The 19742-nt window shown below is 36.7% G+C and overlaps 1 protein-coding gene across 1 annotated transcript in view; it reads right to left on the bottom strand.

The window, feature by feature from the left end:
• LOC150075182 (uncharacterized) overlaps nucleotides 1–19742 on the bottom strand; it is a 90636-nt gene that overhangs the window by 14945 nt on the left and 55949 nt on the right. Inside the window, exons 3-5 of the mRNA XM_090388389.1 lie at nucleotides 10801–11130; nucleotides 5017–5262; nucleotides 1477–1727 (exon numbers count right to left, since the gene is read on the bottom strand). Of these exons, the coding sequence (XP_090244515.1) occupies nucleotides 1477–1727; nucleotides 5017–5262; nucleotides 10801–11130 (827 nt within the window). The remainder of the gene's footprint in view (nucleotides 1–1476; nucleotides 1728–5016; nucleotides 5263–10800; nucleotides 11131–19742) is intronic.

The following is a 19742-nucleotide window of genomic DNA, read 5'->3' as shown; positions in this document are numbered from 1 at the left end:
CTCGACGGAATTGTCCGGCAAGATTACTATGGTAAGGGAAAACTATATGTATATTACTGCATGTAATGTGTTTGGATGGTTTTTTGATATTATTTTGGATGGTGGAAATAGTTTGTTGAATAACTGAAAAGGGTATTTCCTGGATATGAATTTTTCTGTAAGGTATTGAAGTTCGTTGGATAGGTCATCTTGTGTGGAACTGTATTTGATACCGTTATAAATTTGGTTATAGAGGACGGCTTTTTTTTATACTAAGTGGATGGTGCGACTCAAAATGTAAGTATTTTCCAGTGTGGGTGTTTTTCCTGAAAATTCTAGTTCCAAGTTTGGTGTCCATTTTCTATATGGTAAGGTTGGGGAAATTAATTTGTCCGTTTTCTTCTATTTCAAGAGTATATTTTAATCTGTCTTGTATTGAATTAAATTTAATGAAAAGGTTATCAATTATGGTTTTGTTCCCTATTATAAGGATGTCATCTGTATATCATGCATATAATTTGATCTCTGAAGGGAAAGGTTGTAATATTTGATTCTCTATGGAGGCTAGGTAAATTTCGGATAGGGGGGCTGAAATTCCCAATCCCATGGGTAAACCGAATATCTGTTGGTATATCTGATTGTGGAACCGGTAATATCTGGCCTCTAATAGAAGTGATGTGAGTTCTAGTATACTACTGATTGAGAGATAGGTGCGATTGGTTAAGGTCCTGTCTTCCATTAGGATATTTCGTAAGGCTTGTAGAGTGGATGGCAAGTGTACGTTGGTGTATAAAGAGACTATATCAAAAGATACTAAAATGTCTTTGTTGGAGATTGTAATAGAACTTATTTTTTCGAATGCTTGGATGGTGTTATTAACTTTATATTTTGAAAATCTTGTGAGGGGGAAACGATCTTTACTAGAAAGGAAGATAAGTTGCCGAAAGCTGATTTGTTGAAGGAGATTATTGGTCTTAATGGATGGTTGGGTTTGTGTAGTTTGGCATCACCAAACTACACAAACATTTTTGATACCAACATGTTTGGTGTTACCAAAAGCGTATTTGAGAGCGTATTTTATTTAGTTTATTTTTTTAAAACAAAATTTATATTTAAATAACAAAACAATTAATTTTATCAGCAAGATAAAACCTCACTATTAAATTTAATTGTCTCTGATGAATTGTTTTATCATCTCACTATTGCCATAATCTTATTAAATTCATTCACATTATAACAAGAGTTCAACCAAATCACTTCCAATTTCTACAACAGTCTAATATACAGTGTGCACACGCACACACAGTGCAATATGATCTAGGTCTATGATGTCACTAGAACCCAACAATAATCTAACACTATGCAATAAAATTGAAATAAATCTTACTTTTCTTCCTGTCATATGTGAGATAGGAAAGAAACTTTTGTTTCTAATTTATTTTTAAGCATTCTTTGTAAAAAGTAAGTTTACTGCTTTTACAAATTTTAATCACCTACCTAAGTCCACATTCTGGACACTCAAATGGTTTTTCCCCAGTATGAGTTCGACGGTGTTTAGTAAGAGTACCAGCAGAAGGAAAAGCACTTGGGCAAAAATCACAAGCATAGGGCTTTTCTCCAGTGTGTTTCCGAATGTGAATTTTAAGAATAGACATCCCATGAAACTCCTTTTGACAATATTCACATTTATATTTTTTTCGACGATGAACTTCACCAGTATGCGCTCTCAAATGTTCTCTCAAATTGTCCTGCAATGAAGACAGAAACAATGATTATTTCCAAATTAAACTTTGCAATACTTTACAATTAAGTGCTAAACATGATTTTAGTATAATGTTTCATTAAAAATAAGCAAAAAAAAAAAATATATATATATATATATATATTTATAAACCGAGGATGTTAAATTTCACCATGTGGGATGGACTGCAAATAAGTTTAAAAGGTTAGATATCATAATAAAGAGATACCAAATTAAGTATTGTCATTATAAAAATGTCAAATTGGATAATCAAGTAAATTAAAATCATGAATAAAATAATTTTCCTTTTGTGGTTATTTTGCATCTCTAACTATTTCTGTGAGTTAATTCCATTCTTGCTCTTTCCCCTCCCTTTTACAAAGAAAACGGGGAAAGGTGAATTTTTTCTTTTGTTCTATCTGCAGACGAAAGTTTCATTATCGACAGCAACAAAGTAGTTAAACTAGCTATTTTGATACTGCAGACTGTATACCAGTTTATTTAAAATGCAATTTACTTCAAAGTTACTACCATTCCTAATCAATGATTACAAGGTTTTGTACACTTATGAATTATTTGTCTAGTCTAGCATGAAATTTGAAGTATGAACTGGATCCAGATTGTGAAATGAATGCAAATTATGAATAGCTTGTATAATTTTAAAAGACTGCTAAAATCCACATACAGGCAAACATTATAACAAAACTGAATATAATTAAAATTTGCTATTTTCTCATGGAATTTTATAGGCTGGTATGCTTTTTCAATAAATTGTTTTTTTATTTACTGAAGGCATTACCATAATCAAATTTTATCTGCTATAGTCATGATTTTCTCAATAACCTTCCAGTAGTGTACTGCTGGGGCTAACTGAACAAATTCCAGACATCAGAGTTGGTTCTCCTTTTGTATGCATTACAGTCATTTTTTCATGACATTTTTTCAGCCCACCATCAATAGCAAAGTGAAGTGTCAAATTTTTACCAATGGCATAAGAGTATACCTGGCTTTTAACTTATGTTCCTCTATGCAAAGCCTCTGTTTGGGCCACTGTTAAAATATCCAAGCAGTAAGTAACTTTTTAATTTTGATCAGAGCTGTTTTACATGAGAAACTTGTTGGTATGCTTGATTCCTACTATTACAGCCCATGATGCAGCCACATTTCATGGCAAAAAAATTTTTGAACCCTCTGGGCTTTCCAGCAATGGCAAAGTGATTTAATTTAATACATTTAATAGTGTAAAATTTTTACCATTGATATGAGAGGAAACCTAGCTTTTAACTTTTGTTCATCTATGTGAGGACCATTACAAAAAAAACAATAAAATTTTAAGCAATACAATACAAAGCTTGACATTCCAATTAGAAAGGTTTTTATTCCAAAAAGTTGTTGCTACTGGATTTTAGGAGCATTAGCAACTAAAGCCATATTGCTCCATATATGATGTCTGTAAATTGAGCATGTTCTGTGGTCGATTTTCTGTTTGCTGGACTAAAAAATAGTTTCTGGGAGAAAAAACCATGCTGCCCTCGCCTGAGACCAACTCAAATCACATTGTGAAAAAGGCCCACAAAAATTCCTCAAATCAGGTCTTTTACAGCCAGTGTGGGGAGGATAGCAAACTGAAATTTAATATGTATTTCAAGTTTCTGCTGTAATTAATATAATTGTATTAATTACAATTATATTAATATAAAATTATATTGAGAATATATATATTCTCAATAATTTTACAATGAAAAAAAATGTTCAAAAAGCAACCACTTTTGCATATGTAATAATTAAAATATGAGAATATTTTTTCCCTATACATCTGCCATATTATTCAGTGTATCAGATACAATATACACAGATAGCCTAGAAAGAAAAAAAAAAAAAAAAAAAAAAACAGTCAGATATCTACTTGTCCAATTTTAATGAAATTTAGAATGGGACAAAAAAATTTAAGAGCCAAATATAAAATTTCATGAAAATCTGTCCCACTGGGAGTTGAGTTCTTAGATTCAGGACAGACATGGTAAAAGCCATCGTGCTTTATGCCTATGCAAATTCACCTAAAAAGTATTGAAAATCTGTTCAATATCTTTCCTTCTCACCATGACAAGAAACTTTAGGATCATATCCACTCCAGCGCTCTGGACTCTAACTGGATGTCTTCACTTAGACCTGAAAACTATCTTCTTTAGATTATACTTCTTCCTGGTTGACTGTTGTCAACCTCAGCAATGATGTTAAAAAAGAGACACTAATAAGAACAAAACTACACCAAATGTTGTAGAAGAGACTGACCACTAAAAAAAATTGACAATGATCTCTTTGCTGATTTAAAGTCCAGAATCTGATTTATGCCTGACTTTACATCATCTACTTCTTGACCAGCTATGGTTCATTTACCAAAAGCTATATCCCTTAAGGTATTTTATAAAATTCTGACCATTATTGTGGCTCTGTAAGACCAAGAATATCCTCTTTGTCTGTCCCAATTTTCAGAACATAAGAATCACTTTTTTTGTCCAAAATACAGAATTTCAGAGGTAATAAACATGAACTCAGAGATGCAAAGTTTCCAGTATTTCTACCATCTTGTGTTCACACAAAGACTTTAAATCTAGCCTTCTCCTCCTGTCTCCACTGCTCCAGCCACATCCACCTAGTCTACAATGCAGACTTTCAAAGATCACCTTTGGTTTGTCAATTCATGACTTCAATGCCAGCTTCATGTTCACTGTTGGTTTCCTGTTTCCAGTCTCTCTAAGGCTACTTTTCACCTTCTGGCCAGAAAGACTTGGTAAAAAAAAAAAAAAAAATAGCAATATTTGTTATGTTCAAGAAATTAATCAAATTTCTTCACAATACAAATTTTATATTTAATATCAACTAAACTACTGTATTAATCATCTTTCAGCAAACATGTCTACTAAAATAAAACTAAGCAATCCTTAGCAATTTAAATAAGAACTTTGGAAATTCTCTACAGTATTATTAAACATTTCAGCATAATTTATCTTGATTAATACCTACACATTATTTTGTTCAGAGGTGTCACACACCTGTTTAAATTAAAACAGGCATATTTTTGTCTCTTGAACTTTAAATAACAAAGTTTTACTAAATTAATTAGCACAAATAATCTTCAATGACTACTCTATCTCTCTCACGCACACAAAAAATCATTCCATTCTTTATCACATACTGCTGCTGACAATTCCAAGGTAATTTTGAAAATTTACTTAACATTGTAAATAACATAATTATTATTATTAACTGTAAGTAACAAAAATTGGGTTCTTTACCATTCTGGTGTACACTTTACCACAAACTTGACAAGGATGGGAAGGTGGAGGAAGTCCTGAACAGGGAGACATTGTTAGATGTCTTTCAAGGTGATACTTTCTCCCAAACTCACGGGAACAGAGAGCACATTTAAAAGCCTTTGATGATGGCACAGAAGCTGTGAGAGAGAGTAATGTTTGTTCAAGGATCTTATTTTCATTTTCTGTAGGGGGTAATAATTCCTCAAGGTTTTTATCAGCCACCACCTGCAAATAAAAGTATAAGTAAGAAATAAAATTAATATAAACAATTATAAATCACTACAACACTTTATGCCAGAAAGGTGTGTTGTTACATATTTCTAAATAAATATTATACATAATGTGAAAGGAATTCAGCTATTTTGCCTCTATGAATTTTCCCCGCATGGTCAATAATATAACTATTAATATCTAACACCAAATATGAAACTATAATATTAACATACAGAAGTCCACAAATTCGGAATCCTTGGGAGCATGTCATATTCCAGATTTTTGAAAATTCTGTCTCCAGCCACTTTTCTTTTTTTTTTTTTGAAGGTTATGCATATAGCCACATATTCAGGGATTGTTAGTTATTTTTATAAGATACAGTATCCCTAATGCCTTTTATCTCCACAGAATTATAGTCATCACCATTAAATTTTTCTGTTTATACTCCGGCACGACAACCAAGTCAGTAGAGTTTACAAGAAATCATCAATACAAATATTTATCGTATTTAGTAGTCACGGGCTCGAACCCCGGTCCACTCAAGGAACGTGTGCTATGCACTCTCGTACCTGACCACTTGGCTACGTCAGGCCTAATTAAGTCAAAATGTTAACCATACTACCGGTTTAGACCAATGGATGATGCACTTTCCTAAGAAATAAGGTTGCTGCTTACAATATAGGTGCAATTGCCCAATATTTTTAATGAGGTATAAATGGTGTGATATAACTTCTGCAATCAAATTGCCTTAAAAGCTAAATACATACTACTGTACTATTAAGTACCATAATGTAAATTAGGATTGGATGTCTCACAATATGAATGATTTTATATGTTGTAAATACCTAGAAATGATGACACACTCAACCAAATATATAAAACAGAAAGAAACTGATGTTTTAAAATTATTAGTGAAATATATTTGGCACTTGTTTTTTTTTTTATTTTTTTTTTAAAAGTCCAACCTACCTATTTTACCCCTACCCCTGTATAGTTAACTAATCTATACAAGGGTAGGGGTAAAATCACAGAACTGGGTTCATCCTCTGAATAAGTTGGTTAACAAGAGTAGCCTTGTGCAGGCGAAGGTTTTACTGCTCCTGGCATAGAGAAGTTTTTTCTGTTTTATTAGCTTAAATTGGCATATTAAACTTTATATTACTAGTTACAATACTTAGTTTAAGTTTAACTTAGATAGAGGTTTTGTAGGTATTAATTAGTATCAGTAAGGGTATCAAATCCACGTGTTACAAGTTGCAGCTCTGCTGAACGAGACGTTTTTTAGCCATATTTAGCCACTTTATTGACCAATTGTTATATTAAGTTATTTTCTATAAGTAGCTTATAGACCTAGTCAGGATCCGTAGTTTATTCTGAATTGAGACAGTGAGATTTGAAAGTTAATTAATACTTAAGTGTCTGTAGATTTACCGTTCGTAACTTTCCGCCATTGTTATACGATATGTTATATCCCGAACTAGATAGCATTAGCTTAGTATAGTACAGTATATAATATAATATTGCCAATTAATCAGTAAAATCTATTAATCTTGTTAAACTCCATTGTCAATTAAATCGTACTTTTTAACTAAATACATATGACTTAGATTTTACAAACGTAACATAATTAATTAATAAATAACTTGATACAGAAGTTATATAAACGGAACTCGTAGATAATACTCGATATTGAAAAATATATACAGGGTGTCTCAAAAATATTGGTACAAACATTTAGGGGAGGTAGGTAACATCTAAAGGAATGTGAATCGCATAGGAACCCATAACTGGAAACGTCACCGTAAGTCGGTACATGGCGCTGTTCATCAGTTCGGGAGAGGAAAAATTTCTGGTTTACTCATCCAAGCAGTAGTCGCAGCATGAAGAGCATGCATCGATATACGAACTGTGAGCTGGCAGACATGCACCTAGTGTATGGATTAGAAGAGGGCCCACACGGCGTGCGCTCCCATGCGGCACAACATCGCTTCGCAATAAATGTGTGGGCAGGTATGGTCAGTGACTGCTTAGTCGGCCCATACCTGTTACCATCCTGCATGAACTCCGCTAAATATCGGATCTTTCTTGAACAAGCTCTACCAGGGTTACTTGACGATGTTCCAGCAAATGTGAGACGAAAAATTTGGTTTCAACATGACGGGGCGCCTGCCCATTATGGAAGGTGTGTTCGTGACCATTTGAACAGGCGTTTTGGACATCGATGGATTGGCCGTGATAAGCTTGCTTTCTTGCATCATATGCCTCTACTAATGCTAATGCTAAAATGCATCCATCTCATACTCCATTGTTAATATTATGTCAAATAAATGTTTGCCACTAATTACTGTCTTGTGTCATTTCTGCTTCTTGTGCCTCTGCTACTACTTTGCTGTGACGTTTCCAGTTATGGGTTCCTATGCGATTCACATTCCTTTAGATGTTACCTACCTCCCCTAAACGTTTGTACCAATATTTTTGGACCATAAGCGGAAACGTCACGGGAAAGTAGTAGCAGAGGCACAAGAAGCAGAAATGACACAATATTAACAATGGAGTACGAGATGGATGCATTTCATGAGGTTACAACAGATGCTCGAAGGTTCCACCATGAGACACGATGCATGCGTGACACTAATGCAGCATGGATTGGCAGACATGGTCGAACACACCTGGAGCTTCTTTGACAGTAGCAGCAGCAGCCCAGACGAGTCTCGCCATGAGATCCATTTCTGTCTCCACAGGCGATCCATACACTATAGATTTGAGGGGGCCCCCCCACAGGAAGAAATCAAGGCTCGATAAATCAGGTGAGCGTGGGGGCCAGACAATGGGTCCACCATGGCAAATCCATCGACGCCCAAAACGCCTGTTCAAATGGTCACGAACACACCTTCCATAATGGGCAGGCACCCCGTCATGTTGAAACCAAATGTTGCGTCTCACATTTGCTGAAACATCGTCAAGTAACCCTGGTAGAACTTGTTCAAGAAAGATCCGATATTTAGCGGAGTTTGTGCGGGATGGTAACAGGTATGGGCCGACTAAGCAGTCACCAACCATACCTGCCCACACATTTATTACGAAGCGATGTTGTGCCGCATGGGGGCACACACTGTGTGGGTTGTCGTGAGCCCACACATGAGCATTGTGCTGATTGAATAAGCCTTCCCAAGTGAAATAAGCCTCATCCGTGACCAAAACATAGGCTGGAAAATTCAAGTCTTGAACATTTTCTCGGAGAAACCACTGCGCAAAAGCCACACGTGCAAGATGATCTTGGGGAGCAGTAACTGAACCCTTTGGATATGAAAGGGGTGTAAGGAATTGTCGTGCCAGACACGCTGTACACTGCAACGAGACACTCCTAAGGCAGAGGCAACGGCACATGTGTTGGTAGTAGGATCATTCTGGACGGCATTCAACACACTTTCTTCCATGGCGGGAGTTCACGTTGAACCTGGTCTGCCCACACTACTCCTGTTTACCTCTAAATGACCCACAATCGAACAAATTTTGATGCACACCCACAAACAAACGGTGGTCCGGTACATGTCTGTCTGGGAAGCGTTCTCCATAAATTCGTTGAGTGGCTCTTCCATTGCCCTCTGCTAATCCATACAGTAGGTGCATGTCTGCCAGCTCACAGTTCGTATATCGATGCATGCTCTTCGTGCGGCGACTACTGCTTGAATGAGTAAACCAGAAATTTTCCCTCTCACAAACTGATGAACAGCGCCATGTACCGACTTACGGTGACGCGTCCGGTTATGGGTCCCTATGCGATTCACATTCCTTTAGATGTTACCTATCTCCCCTAAACGTTTGTATCAATATTTTTGAGACACCCTGTATAGAAACTTTGCTAGTATGGACAAGGAAGTGATTATCCCTTTGTACAAGGTCATGATTAGGCCACATCTAGAGTATTGTATTGGAGGCCTCACTTTAGGAAGGATGTAGATCTGCTGATATGGATGCAGAGAAGGGAGCTCTTACCCAGAAAGGATTCTATTCTGCTAACACTGTTCATGTATATAGCTCGCCATGACTTGTATGTATCTAGAATTGACGTTTATTGTTAAACTATTTCTCCTTTCATCTCATTTTTATATTCCGTTATTTGTACACTCTGCCTCACAGACAACAGTTTGTGTAATGTTATTATTGTGCATTATCCCAGTCAGTAAGGCAGGAAAGTGTGCCAATATCCCTGGCAATGTTGGTGTTTCAAAAAAGGGTATACAATTACGTTTGAGCAAAAATTAAAAATTGTGAAAATGTATGTAGGTGGAAAAACAACAAAGACCATTTCATGTGTTTTAAGACTGGCAACATTCATTGTGAATACAATAGTGAAAGATAAACAGCAAATAAAAGAATATGCAAAGAGTTCCCTGCCTTTAAAGTCTACTGTAAGAAAAAGGAAGTATTTATTCAAACCTCCCTACACAAATTCATGAAAAAGATTTAGCGACCTACTAAACGTGCAGATTCTCTGACTCCAATTTCAGTGCCATACCCATCTTTGGCACTAGTGGAAAAGGCTATTCTTTCCACTTTTTCAGCTATTTTAAAGCCAGAAGTGGAGTCTGTTATTGACGACATGATAGCTTGCTCTTTAACCTCATCCTCTTCCAACTAATATCAGTGTCACATATACCTCCCCCCACAAACACCATTTTTTAAAATAATATTCTAATGCATATGTTACATGTAACGGTTTCCAGAATTTAAACAGGGAAGCACCTATACTTCACATCACTGGTGCCAGTGCAACAATATCACCTTTTGTGCCTTTAAAAGATGACTGTTCTACAATAATCACCAATCTTTGCTCCCCCCCCAGACACCCTGGTTCAATTTCACCTATCCTTATCGCATAAAACATTACCTGTTTCCCACGACAGTAGTCACCTTGAATAACTATCCCATGGGACTAGTGCATCCTGCTCATGGTGATCCCACCATGAGGTCAGATGTACAAGTGTTGGCTTTAGCATTAAGGTGGGCAGCAAAGTACTTGATGAGTCTCCTGATTTAATTCCTTCAAGAGCAACGATCCTTTTCTTCAAAGATTCAAATTCTTCATTTATCTTATTATACTTATCTCCATTCCTTTTTAGAACTCAGGGGAAAACCATCCTCACAATAACACCTTCCTGCTCCCTCCATTTCTAGGACTCACACAATGTTTGGAACCAAGTTCAGGACAGATGACAAGAGAATAAAGATCTACACAAGGAAAAATTTTTCCAAATGCATATCACTAATCTCATACACCTGCCAACAGGGAAACTAGATTCTTTCATATAGGGTCATATATACATGAAAATTAAATAATCTTTCCATCACAGAAGTTTTCAAGTCACTACAAAAAGCCTATTTTCATTGCGATTTTTTCATTTCGCAGTTAAATGTAAATATAACTGACAATTATGTTTCAAACTAGGCAAGAAAGTCTACGTAAGAAAAGCAGCCTACAAAAAAAAAAAAAAAAAAAAAAGAGAGAGAGAGAGAGAAAAAAACAGAATCATACATGTTAATACTCACCCATTCTTCAGAATTAGAAAGCTTATCATTTTCATTTTGGGTACACTCATCTAAAATTCCAACCATTTTATCATTAACTGATGCTTCAGATGAACTAGCAACATCTGCAGTATTTTCTACAGGAATGGAACTTTCTGATTTGTCTTCAGTACTTTGGTTATCATCAAATAGTGACTGCATCTTTGTATTCAGCATTCCCCTCATTTGGGCTTGCAAAGAATCCTCTTGAGGTAGTTCTACTAAAAAACTTCTTATATCTTGTTCCTTTTCATTTTTCTTGCCTTTCTTTTTGCTTATGACTGGCTTTTCAGATTGATGCACTTTGGATGGCTAGGAAGAAGGGAGAAAAAAAAGGAAAAATTTTACCTTCATTAGAAAAATCAACTTATTTTCAAAAATTATAAATAAATAGTTCTTATAAATATCTACTAACAATATCAGATTTTGAAGATTTAGAAAATGATTTTCTTTTAGCTGAGAACGGAGGTGGATTAAGGATAAAATAGGCCCCTGGCCATATTTAATTTTGGGGTCCCTTTAGTATACCTTTAATTTTTTTATCACTACTTCAGAAAATATTTACACTGAAAATGAGGCCGCTCTTCAGGTGAGGCCCCCGGCCATGGCAGGTTTGGCCGTGGTGTTAATGTGGCCCTGGCCGAGAAAAACAAAAGGGAGTAAGCAATGGATATGCGACATAAACTGGAAGAGAACAGAAAAAGGCGAATTCCATCATTTATTGTAGGACTTAGAAGAAGATGAAAATTGTTTTAAGATGTACTTACAAACGAATAAAGTAGAATTTAATTTCCAATATAATCTAATTAAGGATGACATACAAGGGCAAAATACGCAATTTCAAAATTCAGTCAGCAGTAAAGAAAAATTTGTTGTATGTTTAAGGAAAGTTGAAATACTGTAAGTTTAATTTGGAATAAGGATTTATTCCAAAGTGAAGTTTTCTGAGCAGTGCAGACAGGCTGCTAGGGCGGGCCATGGGGTTTTGTCAATGATATATAGGAATTTTGCTAGCAGGGAAAAGGAGGTGATTGTCCCTCTGTATAAGGCAATGGTCAGGCCACGCCTTGAGTACTGCGTACAGGTCTGGAGGCCTCATTTTAGGAAGGATGTAGATTTGCTTGAGCGTGTACAGAGAAGAGCAACACGATTGGTGAGGGGAATGAAGGGATCCTCTTACCAAGAGAGGCTTAAGTTCTGCAAATTGCAGTGGCTGGAGACTAGGCACCTGCGCGGTGATCTGATTGAGGTCTATAAGGCCTTGAATGGGTTGAGCACGCTGAATTCTGATGGGATCCTTCCACTTGTTCAGATTACGAACCTACGGGGACATAAGTTCAAATTAAGAAAGGACAGATGTAGAATAGATGTGCGGAAATTTGCCTTTAGCCAGCGGGTGGTTAATTGCTGGAACAAACTTCCATCTGTCGTTGTGGAAGTTGATAGGTTAAATAAATTTAAGGAGGAACTGGACAGGCATTTGGAGGGAATGGTGTGATTTTTTTTTTTTTTTTTTTTTTTTTTTGGCTGATGCTGCATAAGCTCCTACACTTGCTTTCTTGCATCATGTGCCACTACTACTACAATATCACAATACAAAACAAAATTTTTTAAAATTAAATTTAATAACAAAAACAACTTCACAATGCTAAAAAATTGAACTTGTTAGAAATTGTTATGAGTTATACAAATTGAAATGATCGACTTGTTCATCCTCTAAATTTGTAAATTGCAATACTGTTGGTCTATTTTCCTCCTTTGGTCATCTTTGAGCGTCTGTGTGGCTGGACATGTTTCTATTATCATTTCCTCTATTTTCTTCTGTCAGCACAACAGAAAACTCAGTGTATGAAATTTTCTTTTGATGTTTGACTTGTTTTCATGTAATCTCACATGAGGTGACAATAGTGTGATTCCAACCTAAGCCACTTTGCTGACTGCCTGAATTAACCGACTTGTTTCATATACTAATTCTAGATTTCTAGAATTATCTTTGTGAGGAAATAGTTTCTTTAAAGACCCCTAAAATAAGCTTACGACCCCCAGTAGCTTTATCAGGAACTAAAGACCTCTCAAACTTGCCCAAAGATCCCCGGGGGTCACTACCGACCACTTTGGGAATCCCTAGTCTAGATGGTCCTGCAATACTTCTTTAACCAGTAACTCCATTATTTTCCCTGGAACAAAAGTTAAGCTAACAGGTCTGTGATAATACATGTCACCATTTGATACCCCTTTGTGAATTGGGAATACATTAACACCTCTCCAGTCCATAGGGATCTCTCTTGAACCTAAAGATGTTCTCATAATTATGGCTAAAGTTTTGTCTACATTCTTTGCTGCCTCTGTTAATATAATTGGATATATCCTACCCACCCCAGTCACCTTTTTCATGTTAAGCTTCAACAATTTCTTTTCCACTTTCCTCTCAGTTATCAAAAATCATTTAGCTACCTGTTAGATTTTGATGAACTTCTGAAATTCTCCTCCCTAAAGAACTCCTCATGCTTTAATGTAAATGCAAAATATCTATTCAGTTTTTTGGAAACCTGAACAATATCACCAACAATTAAGCCATCGACATCAAAGGGACCAATTTGATTCAATCCTTTCCTTCTACTGTTAATATGGGTAAAGAAGTCTTTCCTGCTTTTCTTTGCATTCTTTGCCAGAGACCTCTTGTAATCTGCCTTAGCTTGCCTAACCCACTTTGTGACTTGAGTACAGAGTAGTTTATATCTACCATAGGTTTTTGTATCACCTGATAATTTATATGCATCCGATGCATTTTTCTTCTCTCCCCAAGTCTTATCAGTTCATCTGACGTTCATTTAGGTCTAAGCTTTGAACAGTAATTTAAGCTGATTTGAAAAGCCTAGTAGCTTCTACAATTACTTCCACGAATGCTTCCCATTTAGAATTTGTTGTTAGTAACTTTATCAGTTTGTCCCATTGCATAGAATATCCAAAACTGCCTGAGACTGCTATAATCACCTTTGAAAAATGCAAAAGCCTTTTTTCCTTTTCTTTGACAGTAGTTACATCTTTACATAAATCCCACATCAATACATTGTGATCACTGCCACCCAGTGGGTCTCTTATCTGCAGATTCTTGATGTAAGAATCTGCTGTGATAATTGCCATCTAAAATGGAAAATCTGAAAACTGTTGGTAAAACAAATCTGTACATAATACTCTTCAAGTTATCTAGGAATAATGACCTCAGTACATGGATGTTAGGCATGCTGGATTGAAGAGCTATTTTTTTATTTTCAAACACTGGCATAACATTTAAAGGAAACAAGGAAATTGCTTTTCTCAAGCTATAAGAGAGAAATTAAGAGACTTTCTCCACAAGCGAGAATAACATGTTTAAAATTATCAGCTTTCTTGGCTTGTTTAGATTGTTCTAACCAGAAATTTGCATTTTAGAAGTTCATTTTGAGTTTATAAATTTGTCTTTCAAAATTTTTCAATCATGAGCTGGATTTGAACATTAGTTAGTGCCACTCACTAGTACTCTCTTGTTGCATTTTAATTTGTTAGCTATAAAAAGTGCTCATTGGCTTTTCTGACCACTTCTAACCTCTCTTTTAAACAGATTCGATAAAGGTTGCCACTGTTCTATCAGCCTAGTTACACATTTATTTACCCAAAGAGAGCCAACATGCACACACATGCTTCAAAATCTTTTTTTACTTCTGTGGCATGCAACAGCTTAAAATTCTTAAATCTATCTTTCCTTTTAGCACTTCTTTCTAGATAGTAGTAAATTCCCACCAAGTATTCATCCACTTTCACAGGAAAGTATGCAGATCTTTTTCCTCACAAAAATTAATAACATGCTGAGGACAGCCTATTACCACCAAGTGCTCAATCTTCTCCTTTTAATAACCCTTGCTACCATAGGTTATAGGCCTATCATAACAAATACACTAACCACATTAAATAACAGGTTGCTTTTTAGAGGAATCTAACAAAAGAACAATTTATGAACAATCTGAAATGTTCACTGTTATACCCTGAACAGTCACCTGCAATGCTGGCCAAGTGCAGCTGCTTTAGATTTGACTTTTATTATTATTATAACTCTCCCTTCTTCTAATGAGTTTTCCCCATCCCACAACACGTACTGGTACCAGGTGCATAGGGTCATTATGTCTGGTTACTAATATTTGTCGAGGAACTCTGACTATTCTACGGGTGTTCAGAATCACAGCTTTCTGGAGTACCATATAAGTGTTCTCTGTGAGGGCTATTGCTGCTGTCTTCTTATGGCGGCTCTTTGGCACCATGCCAGTGGTTGACAGTGATTAGGATAGTCATTACTTGTTTCATATGCCACATTTCTTTGATTTCCTGTCTTAGATCTATGTACTTCCTGATCTTTTCCTTGTAGGTTTTCTAGAGGTTATTATTATTACAAAATGTCATTACAATGGGATATAACTTAGAATCACTTTGATCATTTCTATCTGTAGTAACTGAAAGCAGCTTATTTTTCAGAGCCATCAGTCTCTTCTTTCCCTATCCATACAATTTCACCAACATCGCCTGTTGTTTTTGTTCTTCTATAATTGTATTTTTTTGCTATTTCACTATCTCGAAACACATTTCTGAAAAATGTGGCTATATGTACAACCTAGAGGATAATAAAAGATGCAAATAAACATGTGGCACAAATGGCATCACTATCATGATGAAATTCAACATCTATTTTTGCATTTCTTTCTATGCATTGCATGCTATGTTATCTTTCTTTATTTGCCAATATCTGATTACATTGCATTTGCTGTCATTTGAAATCGAAAAATCAAATCTGCATAATTTTTTTTTTTTTCCAGATTTTACAATTCATGGAAAGACTTCGAATATGAGAGTTGCAGAGCTTGAAAACCAGGCACCTTAGAGGACAAGGACACTTTTCTAAAGAGAGTCAGAGAGGGCGCTGATTCTCTTTAGAAAAAACAGCTGCGAGTTACAGGCTCTGAAAAAAACGATAAGTGTTTGCTTTTTATTTGCATAATTGTTATTTTATATTGTACTTAATACGTAGTCTTATCGTTTTAATTACACTGGTTATTTTTTATTTTAATTTATATAAACAGTTTTTGTAGATATATGTAATACTTTATAAAACCGTTATTCGTTCGAATATTGCAGGCATTGTTTTTGTATATAGTGATAGGGAATTCAAATTTTTAATTGAGGTAGCTAGGTAGCTATAACGTATAATTATAGAAAGAGTAATACGCTTCACTGTTTCTATTAGATAGCGTAGTATTGACATTTAATTAATTTAATTTATTGATTTTATTAATTTAAAGTATCATGCCCCAAACTAGAGCAGCAAAGCAACGGGCGCAAAGTGGCAGGAGTGCTGTGACTCGGGGGAGAGCTGAGGGGGGCAGTTCTCCAACGCATCACAAACTAAAAAAATGTGCAACTTGTGAAATGTTTGCCGAACTGTCTGGAACGGAACATGATATTGCCATGGGGGATGTCTTTGTGTGTGCGCGATGTAAGGAAATCAGGCAACAACTCAGCGTTGTTATGGGCCTATATGAGAGTTTGAAGGACAGGGTGGATGCCCTCGAAAGATCTAAATTGAGGGGGTCCATCGGGCTCTCAGCTGCCCACATCAACGCCAGAGCTTGCACTTGGTCACCACGCAACCCCCAAGGCAGAATGCACTCGTCCCTCAGGAACTAGTAGTTGTTGGTGACTCTATTGTCAGGGAAACGGGAAACATCCTTTGTAAAAAGGATAGGTGGAACAGGACCAGGGTATGTCTGCCAGAGGCAAAGGTTGATGACGTTGTAGAGCAGATATCATCTTTTAAGGGCACAAAAGGTGATATAGTTGTACACGTTGGCACTAATGATATCAAGAGTAGGAGACCTGCAGAATTGCTTAACAAGTACAGGTCACTGTTGAAAAAAAGCCGAGAAATAGGGTTGAATTTGAAAGTGTGCAATTCTGCCCAGACACGATAGGAGGGAGTATATGATGAGAGCCTTGTCGATCAATTCGGCCCTGGAAAGATTGTGCAAGGCTCAAGGGATAGAATTTTTTTCAGCCTGGACTGTACTTGTTAACAGGAGAGACTGCTTCTACAGGGATGGGATACACTTAAATAGAAAGGGTGCAAGAATATTTGCTGATGCTATCGAGGCAGTGTTAGGTGGGTCGGAAAACTGATAGCTTGGGGGAATACAAGGACTAATAGTTTAACAGTAGCTGTAGGCAGAGGTGAAGGTGATTCTTGCACAACTTCTATTAGAATAAGTAGCGACCTGGAGCGTGGGGTGTTGGGGGTTTCAGGGACGGGTGGTGGTCATCTTGGAACGGGTGGGTATATGGGATGTGTTAGGGTAACAAAGAATAGGAGTAGGAGCATGTATGCTTGCATGTATACAAATGCTAGAAGTATAGTAAATAAATTTGATGAATTTGAAGTATTGGTCAAGACATCAAAGGCGGTTATTGTTGGAATATCAGAGACATGGTGTCACACTGATATAAGGAATGACGAACTGGAATTTGGGGAGTACAATGTGTACAGAAAGGATAGGAAGGGAGGAGGTGTTATGCTGTTAATTAAGAAAAACAAAATCAAAAGAAGTGCATCCAGCTGATATAGATGAACAGTGCACTGTTGAGTCAGTTTGGTGTGACATAAGCACTGCGAAAGCAAAAATAAGAGTAGGAGTGTGTTATAGGCCTAATAAATCGAATGAGTACAATGAACAATTGTACAGAGAAATAGAGTGGGCTAGTAAATCGGAATGTCTTATAATGGGGGATTTCAACTTCCCAGATATTGACTGGAACTTGTGGGTTGGTCACTCACACACTAGTCAGACTTTTGTAGATTTATTGGATTATTGTTTTCTGCAGCAGCAAGTTCGAGAGGCAACCAGAGAAAGTAATACTCTTGATCTGATTATCAGCAGTGATCATTCATGTATTAGGAATTTGCAGATAAAAGAACCACTAGGTGGCAGTGATCACAGTGTACTGACGTGGGATTTACTTAAAGATTTAATTACCATCAGGGGTAAAGGAAATGGTTTTTGCTTCCGTAAAGGCGAGTACAGTGGTCTCCGACAGTTTTTAAATTCTGTACAGTGGGATCAACTGACGATATTACCAACAGTAAATTCTAAGTGGGAAGCATTCAAGGAATTAATCGTGGATGCTACTAAAAGTTTCATACCTATTAAGAAATATTGTTCAAGGTTTAGGCCTAAATGGTTGTCAAATGAACTAATGAGACTCGTAACAGAAGAAAAATGCATGGGATGCATACAAATTAACACGTGACACAGAAGCCTATGATAGCTACAAGTTGATCTGTAACCAAGTTACAAAGGAGGTTAGGCAGGCGAAGGCAGATTACGAGAAATCCTTGGCAAAAGATGCTAAGAAAAACAGCAAGGATTTCATTACTTTACTAAAAGGAAGGGGATGAATCTTATTGGTCCACTTGACATCGATGGTCGACTGTTGATGATCCTGCTCAGATAGCAAACAAACTGAATGAGTATTTTGCATCTACATTCACACGTGAGGAATTATTAAGGTTTGAAAATGGCAGAAGGTTATCAAATTGTAGCAGGATACTTAATGATTTTGTAATAACTGAGAGCAAAGTGGAAGAGAAATTGTTGAAGTTAAACGTAAGAAAAGCACCTGGGGTGGATGGGATCTATCCAGTTATATTAAAGGAGGCGGCAAAGCAACTAAGCAAACCGTTAGCCATAATTATGAGAGCATCCTTGGACTCAGGGGAGGTTCCCACGGACTGGAGATGTACAAATGTATCCCCAATTCACGAAGGGTGACACGGGTAATTACAGACCAGTTAGTTTAACTTCTGTTCTGGGTAAAATAATGGAGTCGCTGGTTAAAGATGCATTGCAGGATCATCTAGACAAGACTGCAGCAATAATTCAGACACAGCATGGGTTTGTTAAGGGAAAGTCTTGTCTGACAAATTTGATAGGATATTATGATGTGGTTACAAAGGAACTGAATGCAAAAAATAATTTTGATATCATATATTTGGATTTCAGGAAAGCTTTTGACACTGTTGCGCATGGAAGACTATTGTACAAATTGGAGCAGAATGGTATTAAGGGTAAGTTGCTACAATGGATAAAAGGATGGTTAAGTGGAAGAAGACAGAGGGTAGTAATCAATGGGTGCTGCTCTTCTTGGACTAATGTTATTAGTGGAGTCCCACAGGGTTCGGTGTTGGGTCCACTGTTGTTTTGTATATTTATCAATGATATTGATGAAGGAATATCAGGCTTAGTGTCGAAGTTTGCAGATGATACAAAGGTTGGCAGGGTTGTTAATGACAGTAATGGCAGTGTGCTACTGCAACAGGATCTAGATAATTTGGGCAGATGGGTAAGAAGTGGCAACTGAAGTTTAACCGTGACAAATGCAAAGTACTGCATATGGGTAGAAGTAACCCCAGAGAAACGTACCAACTGTGTGGTACTACACTTAAGGTGGTAGAAAATGAAAAAGACCTGGGAGTAATTGTGCAGACAGATATGAAGTTTTCTGAGAAATGCAGACAGGCTGCCAGGGCAGGTCATGGGGTTTTGTCAATGATACATAGGAATTTTGCTAGCAGGGAAAAGGAGGTGATTATCCCTCTGTATAAGGCAATGGTCAGACCACGCCTTGAGTATTGCGTACAGGTCTGGAGGCCTCATTTTAGGAAGGATGTAGATTTACTTGGGCGTGTACAGAGAAGGGCAACAAGATTAGTGAGGGGAATGAAGGGATCCTCTTATCAAGAGAGGCTTAAGTTCTGCAAATTGCAGTGGCTGGAGACTAGGCACCTGCGCAGTGATCTGATTGAGGTGTATAAGGCCCTGAATGGGTTCAGCACGCTGAATTCTGAT

This window comes from Mastigoproctus giganteus, chromosome 14 (genome assembly GCF_048544385.1).
Source record: "Mastigoproctus giganteus isolate SK-2022 chromosome 14, ASM4854438v1, whole genome shotgun sequence".
NCBI lineage: Eukaryota > Metazoa > Arthropoda > Arachnida > Uropygi > Thelyphonidae > Mastigoproctus > Mastigoproctus giganteus.
Note: the sequence above shows the minus strand (reverse complement) of the source record. Positions and strands in the feature narration are given on the sequence as shown.